This window comes from Mustela nigripes, chromosome 10, assembly GCF_022355385.1.
Source record: "Mustela nigripes isolate SB6536 chromosome 10, MUSNIG.SB6536, whole genome shotgun sequence".
Taxonomy (NCBI): domain Eukaryota; kingdom Metazoa; phylum Chordata; class Mammalia; order Carnivora; family Mustelidae; genus Mustela; species Mustela nigripes.
Genome location: NC_081566.1, coordinates 65,028,598 through 65,038,944, shown reverse-complemented (window position 1 = coordinate 65,038,944; position 10,347 = coordinate 65,028,598). Strand labels below are relative to the sequence as shown.

At 66.5% G+C, this 10,347-nt stretch overlaps 1 protein-coding gene across 6 annotated transcripts in view; it reads left to right on the top strand.

The window, feature by feature from the left end:
* PEAR1 (platelet endothelial aggregation receptor 1) overlaps nt 1–9,857 on the top strand; it is a 19,064-nt gene extending 9,207 nt beyond the window's left edge. For 4 of the 6 annotated variants that reach the window (XM_059413617.1, XM_059413614.1, XM_059413615.1 and 1 more), the window contains 20 exons: nt 275–379; nt 695–795; nt 1,473–1,565; nt 1,818–2,061; nt 2,725–2,842; nt 3,002–3,138; nt 3,210–3,422; nt 3,689–3,863; nt 3,952–4,072; nt 4,749–4,912; nt 5,006–5,108; nt 5,243–5,389; nt 5,573–5,698; nt 6,523–6,651; nt 6,742–6,870; nt 7,025–7,237; nt 7,461–7,549; nt 7,662–7,770; nt 8,059–8,307; nt 8,690–9,857. In XM_059413617.1, coding sequence (XP_059269600.1) covers nt 275–379; nt 695–795; nt 1,473–1,565; nt 1,818–2,061; nt 2,725–2,842; nt 3,002–3,138; nt 3,210–3,422; nt 3,689–3,863; nt 3,952–4,072; nt 4,749–4,912; nt 5,006–5,108; nt 5,243–5,389; nt 5,573–5,698; nt 6,523–6,651; nt 6,742–6,870; nt 7,025–7,237; nt 7,461–7,549; nt 7,662–7,770; nt 8,059–8,307; nt 8,690–8,841 — 2,917 coding nt within the window. In that variant the 3' untranslated portion in view covers nt 8,842–9,857. Of the gene's footprint in view, nt 1–274; nt 380–694; nt 796–1,282; nt 1,371–1,472; nt 1,566–1,817; nt 2,062–2,724; nt 2,843–3,001; nt 3,139–3,209; nt 3,423–3,688; nt 3,864–3,951; nt 4,073–4,748; nt 4,913–5,005; nt 5,109–5,242; nt 5,390–5,572; nt 5,699–6,522; nt 6,652–6,741; nt 6,871–7,024; nt 7,238–7,460; nt 7,550–7,661; nt 7,771–8,058; nt 8,308–8,689 lie in introns of those variants that run through there. The other 2 variants (XM_059413619.1, XM_059413618.1) reach the window with 2 other exon arrangements.
* The last annotated feature ends 490 nt before the right edge of the window (nt 9,858–10,347 follow it).

Below are 10,347 nucleotides of genomic sequence, written 5' to 3'. Positions count from 1 at the left end.
GGGGGGGGGGGGGGGGGGGGGGGGGGGGGGGGACTGGAACGCTCTGGTGCTGTAGGCTGAGGAGAGAGCAATGATGAGGGGGTCCCAGAAATACTCCGATTCCGGGAAGACCCCTTCAGGGGGAGGGGGCCAGGACAGGGGTTCCTCCTAGGCTTGGGGGAGCAAACCCACCTTCCCCAGCATGGCCAAGCCCTCACACCCCTGCTTCCTGAGGGCCCTGCGGCAGCGCGAGGCCTCCCCCGCCCTGACCCCTGACCCCACCCCTGTCCTGCAGCTTCACCACCATCACCAAGGAGTCCCACTCCCGCCCCTTCAGCCTGCTCCCCTCAGAGCCCTGTGACCGGCCCTGGGAGAGCCCCCACGCCTGCCCCCAGCCCACGTGAGTGCCCGCGGTTGCCTGCCCCCCCACGCGCCGTGGGCTCAGCGCTGGCTCAGCCGCCCGGCTCTCCATACCCTCCTTCTCTTCTTGGACACTTGGGGGAGCCGAGGAAGCGTCTGGCCTCACTGAAAGGGAGTGGGGGGGCTCGTGTGGGCATGTGTGCACCTGTGCGCGTGTGTGCGTGTGCGCAAGTGTGCGTGGGGGGGGTCAGTGAGGGAATGCTCCTGCTCTACGGGAGCAGGGGCCTCCCAGGGTCGCACAGTGCTTGTCTAGTGTCAGCGGGGAGCGCTGAGGGCCACCTTCGGGGTCCCCTAGGGTCGTCTACAGGCCGGTGTACCGCCAGGTGGTGAGGACGGAGCACCGGAAACGCCTGCGCTGTTGCCAAGGCTTCTATGAGAGCGGGGACACCTGTGTCCGTGAGTCTGCCCTTCCCTTGTGCTTCCCTGCTGCCTCCGGGCTTGTCCCCCCCCAGCAGCGGCCACTAGCCACCTCTGTCCTAGCTGCCCCCATGTTTCTCCCTCCCCTCCTCTCCATGTGTTGGAGCATCTGTCTCTGTCTGTCTGTCTGTCTCAGGGCTGCCTGTGTCCCTCTGTTGCTCCGAGTCTGTCTCGCCCCGTTCCTGCCTCTGTTGCTGTGTGTCTTCCACTAGGCTCACCTGCCTGGCGCCACCACGCAGCCCAGAGTGGGCCGCCACACCCCACGGGCTCCCGGCGGGAGCCTGCTTTGCCTCTCTCCCCTCCATCAGTCACCGTCACCGTCACTGTCACGGTCACTGTCACTGTCGACTCCTGCCCAGCCTGCCCCGCCCCCACCCACTGATGTCCACATAGCCGTCAAGTCTGGTTCCCTCCTGAGGGTCCCCTTTCTTTCCCAACCATGGTGCTTGGACAATGTCACCGAAAGGGGCTGGGGAGCCTGGACTCTGAGCTTCTGTCAAGTTCTGGCCTGACTTGCTGGTCCTGTCTTCTGTGGCCACTTCTTCCAGGCCGAGGTGCTGCTCTGGGAGGGTCAGGCCCCCAGGGTCCGGTTTCCGAGGGGGAGAGGCTGGTGGGGGCAGAGGAAGCGGTTCTCACTCCCTCGGTCTCTGCCCCAGCGCTCTGTGCCCAGGAGTGCGTCCACGGCCGCTGTGTGGCTCCCGGCCGGTGCCAGTGTGAGCAGGGCTGGCGGGGCGACGACTGCTCCAGCGGTGAGTGCTGGGGGGCTGGGGGGCTGGGGGGCTGGGGGGCTGGGGAGCTGGGGGGCTGGGGGGGAGGGCCGGCCGCACCTTCTCTACCGCTCACAGGGGTTTAGCACCCCAACACTCCAAGAGCCTCAGAGCAGCCAGCTGCCTTTTCCGAAGTGGGGCACAGGGCATGGGTTTGGGGAGTGGGCTTGGACTCATGGAGGCTAGGGAGGGGGAGACCCCTGGTGACCCCCTTCTGCCCTCCTCATCCTGCAGCCTGTGCCCCAGGCGTGTGGGGACCTCAGTGTGACGAGCCCTGCCACTGCGGGAACAGCAGCTCCTGCGACCCCAAGAGCGGAGCCTGCTTCTGCCCCTTGGGCCTGCAGCCCCCACGTTGCCTCCAGCCCTGCCCCCCCGGCCAGTACGGCCCCGCCTGCGGGTTACGCTGCAGGTGCCACGGAGCGCCCTGTGACCCCCGGACCGGAGCCTGCTTCTGCCCCCCGGAGAGGAAGGGGCCCAGGTGCACAACGGGGTGGTGGGCAGAGGACCACCTGGGCCTATATGCAGATTGAGGAGACGGGCTGGACCCCCAGTGGGACAGAATGGAGAGGCCAAGGTCCTTGTCCCAGCTCTGCCACCGACCCGTTGAGCGAGCTTGAGCCCATCGTTGAGTCTCTGTGAGCTGTTCCCTCCTTGTAAGGCAACAGCAGGGTCCTCCAGCTGGGAGGCTCTCTGTGCGGATGACAGAGCCTGCGTGTGTGAGCGGGTGTCCCCAAGTGGGGCTGACACGGTCCCAGAGAAGCCTGTCGCGAGGAGGTGCAGGCCGGGTGGGGATGCATGGGGCCTCATGGAGCAGCTCCAGCGCGGAGCCCTCTGGGGCAGAGAAACCAGGGCAGGCAGATGTGTCTGGAGGGGACTGGCAGCGCAGGCTGCTTGCCCTACCCCTTCTGGTGGTGCTGGCTGTCCCTGCCATTTCTGGTCCTGGAAACCTTTGCTTTCTGACTCCTCCGGGGTGGGGGTGGGGAAAGTGGGGGGAGGGGAGTGGGGGGCACGACACCCGCAGGCTGGCTGCCACACTGAGCTCTGAGGTCAGGATTTGCTCCCCCGGGAAGCACGGGGCAGGGGGCAAAGGGGAGGCCCGTGCTGCTTGTGCCCGCCCTGACCTCACTGCTTTGCCCAGCAGCTGTGAGATGTCCTGTCTCCCGGGCCCCGCTGGCTTCTGCCCCAGAACCCAACCTTGCCACAACGGGGGTGTCTACCAGGCCTCCCAGGGCTCCTGCAGCTGCCCACCTGGTTGGATGGTAGGAAGGGGGTGGCCTGCACGGGGAGCTTCTCCGCAGGGCGGGAGGAGGGGGTGTGTGAAGGGGGTGGGCTCTGTGACCCTGCGGGGGGTGGGGGGGGGGGGGTATCAAGGGGTCCAATGCCCACGGGGAGGGGCTGTCCATGTTCCACCTCTCCAGGGCACCATCTGCTCCCTGCCCTGCCCAGAGGGCTTCCATGGACCCAACTGCTCCCAAGAGTGCCACTGTCACAATGGTGGTCTCTGCGACCGATTCACTGGCCAGTGTCGCTGCGCCCCAGGCTACACGGGGGATCGGTGAGTGGCTTTGGTGGGGGCGGGAGAGGGGGGAGGGTGCGTGCCCTCAGACTCACTGGGCAGGCCCCCAGGTGCCGTGAGGAGTGCCCCGTGGGCCGCTTCGGCCAGGACTGTGCAGAGACGTGCGACTGCGCCCAGGGCGCGCGCTGCTTCCCGGCCAACGGTGCGTGTCTGTGCGAACACGGCTTCACTGGGGACCGCTGCGCCGAGCGCCTCTGCCCCGACGGCCTCTACGGCCTCAGCTGCCAGGAGCCCTGCACCTGCGACCCAGAGCACAGCCTCAGGTGTGGCGCCGGAGCGCGCTCAGGGGCAGGACGCCAATGGGAGAGGCCCTGGGCGCTGAAGCCCGGGAGCCCGACCCGAGGGCGGGACAGATGTCACAGAAGGGAGAGGGAGGGGCCTCGGTAGTCGGGGCGCGCTCGGAACGGTCCCCCGGGTCGGCGAAGCCCGGCGCCCGCCGCGCCGAGGAGCCCGGGAGCCTGGGGAGCCCGGGGAGGCGCGGGAGGCGCGCGCGGACCCCGTCAGACAGCGCCGCCCGCTCCCGCCGCAGCTGCCACCCGATGAGCGGGGAGTGCTCGTGCCTGCCGGGCTGGGCCGGCCTGCACTGCAACGAGAGCTGCCCGCAGGACACGCACGGGCCCGGCTGCCAGGAGCACTGCCTCTGCCTCCACGGCGGCGTGTGCCAGCCCGACAGCGGCCGGTGCCGCTGTGCGCCCGGCTACACGGTGAGGCGTGGCGCGGGGAGGACCCGGAGGAGGGGGCAGCGGAGGGGCCGGGCCGCCCCCTCACCGGCCCCCGCGCCCCCGCTTTCAGGGCCCGCACTGCGCCAGCCTCTGCCCCCCCGACACCTATGGAGTCGACTGCAGCGCGCGCTGCTCCTGCGACAACGCCATCGCCTGCTCGCCGGTGGACGGCGCCTGCGTGTGCAAGGAGGGTGAGGGGGCCGGGTCTCCGGGGAGGGGCGGGTCGGGGGCGGGGCCACGGGCAAGAAGGCGGGCCCGAGCGCAGGGGCGGGGTCCCCGGGCCGCCGCTGGACGGTGGGAAAGTCGCCAGGCCACTTCCTTCCTGGAAAATCCACTTTGCTTTTTTTCAACCACAAAAATCCTACTTGCACTGAAAGGTCCAGGCCAGAAGGCACCTCTTGGGCGAGCATCCCTCGCCCTCAGTCATCAAGAGCCACAAGTTGGGAGGGCCTGGAAGGGCTTCTGAGATCCACCCGGGGGGCCGGTTGGCAACCTTTAGGCTGCGTTCTGACACGGCTTGAGTTGTGTTTGGGTGGCTCTCGGTGATGTGCAACCCGCCTCTGGGCTCCAGTCCCCACTCCTCCCTGTAGTCTTACAGGTGATCTGCATTACTCATTTAGGTACCTGGTGTGGGGTTTGCTGCCAAGCCCCCCTGCCCCCCATTCTGCAGGCCCCAGAAGGGATTGGTGGACCACCAGCAGCCACCCAGCGTGTTACCGGTGCACACGCTTGCCTCCCGCCTGGGCCTCGAGCACCCCCACGCCCACTCTCAGCTCCCAGCCCAGAGCGGGGCACAGCTCTTGCCTTGCCTGCTTGGTGGGGGGTGGAGCTGGATCCCCATGCCTCTCTGTGGGGCCCCTCTTCCAGGTTGGCAGCGTGGTAACTGCTCCGTGCCCTGCTCGCCTGGAACCTGGGGCTTCGGTTGCAACGCCAGCTGCCAGTGTGCCCACGAGGCAGCTTGCAGCCCCCGAACCGGAGCCTGCACCTGCACCCCTGGGTGGCACGGAGTGCACTGCCAGCTCCCCTGCCCGGTAAGTGCTCAACAGCCCGTCTGCCCGCGGGCGGGCAGGTCACAGCAAACTCCGGGCTGACTGGCCTGCCCCGCCCTCCACTCCCTCTCCAAGAAGGGGCAGTTTGGCAAAGGCTGTGCCAGCCGCTGTGACTGTGACCACTCTGATGGCTGCGACCCTGTTCATGGACACTGCCAGTGCCAGGCCGGCTGGACGGGTGAGCACTGAGGTGTCCTGGCCCCAAGTCCCCCAGAGCTGGGGGATGGAGCCCACAGGGAGTATGTCCATCAGAGCCCCTGTGGATGTGAGTGGGGGGGCTGGCCAGGCTCGCCATACCTTTCTCTCCCACAGGGGCCCGCTGCCACCTGCCCTGCCCCGACGGCCTCTGGGGAGCCGACTGCAGTAAGAGCTGCACCTGCAAGAACGGGGGTACCTGCCTCCCGGAGAACGGCAATTGCGTGTGCGCCCCTGGATTCCGAGGGCCCTCCTGCCAGAAGTGTGAGGCTCCCGCTCCCACCCTCCCTCACCAGCAGGAGGGTGCAGGGCGATGTCTGATGCCAGAAGCCCCCCACTGCTCTCTGGGCGTCTTCCACAATGTAGAGAAGGGAGGGCGCTGGTGGGGTCCCGGGCTGACCCAGGGGTGGTCCCTGCCCCCAGTCATCACCGGCCCTTTCCCCCCAGCCTGCCAGCCTGGCCGCTATGGCAAACGCTGTGTGCCCTGCAAGTGTGCCAACCACTCCTCCTGCCACCCCTCGGACGGGACCTGCTACTGCCTGGCCGGCTGGACAGGCCCCAATTGCTCCCAGCGTAGGTGGCGGCTTGTGTGTGAGAGTGCGTGTGCGTACTGAGCACTGGGCTGAGGACTGGAGGCTTCCGGGCCCACTTGGGGTCCATGGTTTATATAAAACAGACAGACACTCTAGTATGGCCCCGGTGCCCCAGGGTGCAGCTTGGGACTTCCCTCTGCAGGGTGGCCTGGGAAGGGCGCTGTTGGTCTGGGCCCAGGGGCCGGCGGTGGGTGAGGGAGCCCTGAGCTTGGTTTCACAGGTTTTTCTTTTTGCTTCTGCGTTTTTCAATTTATATCTATTTATAAGTGGCTTCTTCCCCACAAAAATGCATAAATAACATTATGGAACAGATGAGCCCAGAGCCCCAAGTACGGCAGGTGTTGGAAGGAAGTGAGAAGCGGTGACCAGAGAGGCTGAGTGCGGGCTCGGGGGCTCGGCGAGGCGACAGAGGGCGGCGTCCCCGTAGAGTTCCGGGCGGGCTGCTGTTACGTTGGTCGCTAGTGTCAGGTGCACAGAAACCGTGACTTAAAGAGTACGGACACTTACTTCCATCTTAGGCTAAAGAGAAAAAAGAATCAGAGCTGAGTGCGGGGGAGTAACAGGCCCGTCGCTTGTCCGGCCCTGGGCACCCCATTTTGAAATGGCTGTTAGAGAACCAAACGCAGGTTCGAGTGGGCAGGTGGGCTCGTGATAAGCACCCACGGGTCACCCGTGGCAGCTGTGGTTCCAAACCTTGGTGTCCCCAGGAGACCAAGGCCGAGCAGATTCAGTGAGGCTGGGGGCTGAGTGTCCGTCCAGGGGGGGCTGGCCCTGCCCCGGCAGACAGCCACTTGTCCCCTGCAGCATGCCCTCTAGGACACTGGGGAGCTGACTGTGCCCAGTCCTGCCAGTGTGGCCATGGGGGCACCTGCCACCCCCAGGATGGGAGCTGTTTCTGCCCCCCAGGCTGGACAGGACGCCTCTGCTTGGAAGGTACCCACGGAAGGGGAACTCGTGCCCTGCCCCCCAGCCCAGGGAGGAGACTGCCGCTTTGGCCCCTCACCACACCTGCCTCCCTACCAGGCTGCTCTCCCGGGACGTTCGGAGCCAACTGCTCCCAGCCATGCCAGTGCGGTCCAGGAGAGAGGTGCCACCCCGTCACGGGGGCCTGTGTGTGTCCCCCAGAGGACAGCGGTGCCCCCTGCAGGATTGGTGAGTTCTTCTCCAGGGCCCCCTTGTCCCCAGGGCACCAGGACCCAGACCCCTGGTGCTCCCAGCATCCCTACTGGGGCCTCTCCCGTGCACGTGCCCTGCGCACCAGAGTAGACCCAAGACACCAGGCTGAGTGGCCACCCCGTGCCCCTAGGAAACCAGGAGCCCTTCACCATGATGCCTACCTCTCCCGTGGCCTACAACTCGCTGGGGGCGGTCATCGGCATCGCAGTGCTGGGCTCCCTGGTGGTGGCCCTGCTGGTGCTCTTCGTTGGCTACCGCCACTGGCAGAAGGGCAAGGAGCACCGGCACCTGGTGGTGGCCTACAGCGGGGGGCACCTGGACAGCTCTGAGTACGTCATGCCAGGTGAGCTGGCCTGGGGGCTGGGACGGGGCGGGGGGCAGGGCTCCCTTGTCCCTCCCCCCTTCCCGGACCGGAAGATGGGGAGGGCGCCATCTGCGTCAGAGGGGAGAGGAGGGGTCAGAGAGGCCGGCCGCTGACCTGCTGCCGCCCGGCCCAGCCGCTGTCCCAGGCCTGGGGCCTCTCTCGGGCCAGCCGGGTCACCACGCGCCTTTGTCTGTTTGTGCAGATGTCCCCCCGAGCTACAGCCACTACTACTCCAACCCCAGCTACCACACCCTGTCACAGTGCTCCCCCAACCCCCTGCCCCCTAACAAGGTCAGTGCTGGGGGCGTGGGGGCCCTGCTGAGGGGCGGGCCCAGACCCGGGTCTCTGGAAAGCTCCATCCTGGCCTGCTAGGCTCCCTACTCCATGCCCCTCCCCGCCTTAGGTTCCGGGCAGTCAGCCGTTCGCTGGTTTCCAGGGCCCGGATAACCACAGCACCCTACCCGCGGACTGGAAGCATCGCCGTGAGCCCCGGCCAGGGCCTCTGGAGCGGGGTAAGAGCCTGGAGGCTGAGGCCTCTGGTGCGGGTGGGCGAGTCAGAGCCGGGGGCTCGTGGGAGCGGTTCCAGAGGAGGGGGGTGCCTGTGTGCTCAGGGACCCCACCTCTTCCTGCCCCTCCGGTATTGGCTGCCTGCACCGAAGCTCTAGCCCCAGCTCCAGCAGCTCTGGTGGCCCAGTCCTGTTCTCTGGCAAAGGCGTGGGCACAGGGGTGAGGGGGCAGGCTGAGCTGGGGGCTAGGAGCCCGGGCCCCCACGGAGCCTGACTTCCTTCCTCTCCCCTTAGGGCCCATCTCTGAAGAGGGGCTGGGGGCCAGTGTGGCTTCCCTGAGTAACGAGAACCCCTATGCCACCATCCGGGACCTGCCCAGCCTCCTCAGGAGCCCCCGGGAGAGCAGCTATGTGGAGATGAAAGGTCCTCCTGCAGGGCCCCCCCCCAGGCAGCCAGCTCAGGTCTGGGACAGCCAGCGCCGGCGGCACCCCCAGCCACAGAGAGATAGTGGCACCTATGAAGAGCCCAGCCCTCTGACCTATGGTGAGCACCCCTTTCCCCGTTGGGGCAGGGGGGCTGGTGGTGGCCAGGACGGGGGCGGGGAAGGAAGGGTTAGAGGGAGAAAGCAGCGGGAACACGGCGTGGCAGCAAGAGCTTGGGCTCTGGGCTCCAACCTGGGCTCGCACCAGGCAGGAGGTTTGGGACATCAGCTGGCCTCTCAGAGCCCGTGAGCAGCGTCCCTGAGGGTTTGAAATGGTCCAACAGCACCTGACTTGAGCAGTCGGTACCCAGGAAAGAGGGGAATGAGGTTGGTGACAAAGTGTCCTCACCCTGTGAGGTCAGGGTGGCGTCCCTGGCTGGCACTAGGAGGAGAGGTGTGAGGAGGGAAAAGCTGTCCCCCATCCTGTCCCCTCTCTGTCCCCAGACCGAGACTCTGTGGGCTCCCAGCCCCCACTGCCTCCGGGCCTGCCCCCTGGCCACTACGACTCACCGAAGAACAGCCACATCCCCGGGCATTACGACTTGCCTCCAGTTCGGCACCCCCCATCACCCCCGCTCCGGCGCCAGGACCGCTGAGGAGTCGTGGCATGCAGGGACCCACATAGGGACTCCCCTGCTGAGGTTGGAGACAGAGCCTGCTGGATGTACCCTGCCAGGAGCAGGGAGAGGACCGACAGACCGGGAACTTGCCGATTGCTAGAGGAACTGAACGTGGAGAGGACAGGGCCTGGCTCCCAGCTTCCAGCCTGGGGGACCCCGGTCAGCAGAAAGCCCACATTCCCTGTTGTCCGTGCTCCAACCTGTGGCTCCCCAAGGCCCTGGGGCTCTTGTGTGTAAACAGGTGGGATCAATGTTGCTAGAAGTTTGATTTCAGACTAATGTTGAAAATGTATACGGGGTTCCTTGCCTGTGCACTCCCAGCCTGGGCTGTGTGTGTGTGTGCGTGCGCGCGCGCGTGTGTGTGGCTTCAGAGGGTTCTAGGCACACAGCCTGTTCTGTGACGTCGAGAGGCCAAACCCGTCAACTCTAGCAACAGCCCGACGGTCCTGCCTGCATCCATCGCTGGGTACCTGCTCCAAGCAACTGCTCAGAATGCCAGGTGGTGAGGGGATCTCGGTCTGAACATCTTCATGGGTGCCCCATGGCTCTCAGACGAGTCAGAACTGTCCAAGGCTTTGCTGGCCTGGCCGGTCTCTTCAGCCTCACCTGGAACTGTGTTCACAGTCACTCTGTTCCAGTCACCCTGGACCCCAGGTCCTACGAGCCACACTTCTTCCTACCACAGGGACTTGGCACATGCGCCCTCGTCTCTTCCCCTCTCACCTGCTCACTGCTGCTCGTCCTTCACATACTGTCCTACCGAAGCGCCTCTCGCACTGCACGGACTACAGCTGGGCGCCTTCTCCGGCGCCTGGAGGCCTTCAGTACCAGCTCTCTCCGGGATGTGTGGTTTCTTTATGGGATGGTTGGATTCATCTCTGCCTCCCCCACCAGGCGGTGGGTTCCCTGAAGGCAGGAATCATGTATTGTGCCCAACATTGGTTCCCCTTGGCACACAGCAGACACTCAATAAATGTTCCCCCAAAGGCGGAGAGGCTGAGTGAGCGGAAAGTGCCGGGATAAGCGCTCGTAGGTGCCCAGGTGCCGGCCAGCCGCGGGCCGGGAGCACACAGGCCCGGCTTCCGAGGAGCGGCCTGTCTGCAGGGCGGGCCGGCGCTGGGAGTGACCCTGGGGGCTGCAGGCGGGAGAGGGGCCGCTCAAATGGGGGCCCGCCGCCGTGGAACAGGCAGGGTCTACACTACCCGCGGACACCGAATCCGGATCTACTAACTGCCCACGCTTCCCAGACGCTAACTAGACGGGTCCAGCCCAGCGCCGCGCCTTTCCCGCGAGGACCCTCTCCTACAGCGCCGCGGAAGTGGATCTGTCCCCACCGACTCTTCCGCCCAGTTCCCCCCGACTGCCGCGTCCCTCACAGGCTCGCGGCCTTCCAGGGCGCCGCGGGCCGCGTGGACTCGGAGCGCCCCCGACGCCGCTCCTCCCTCGCGCTCGCTCCGGGGCCCCGCCCCCGGCTGCTCCGCC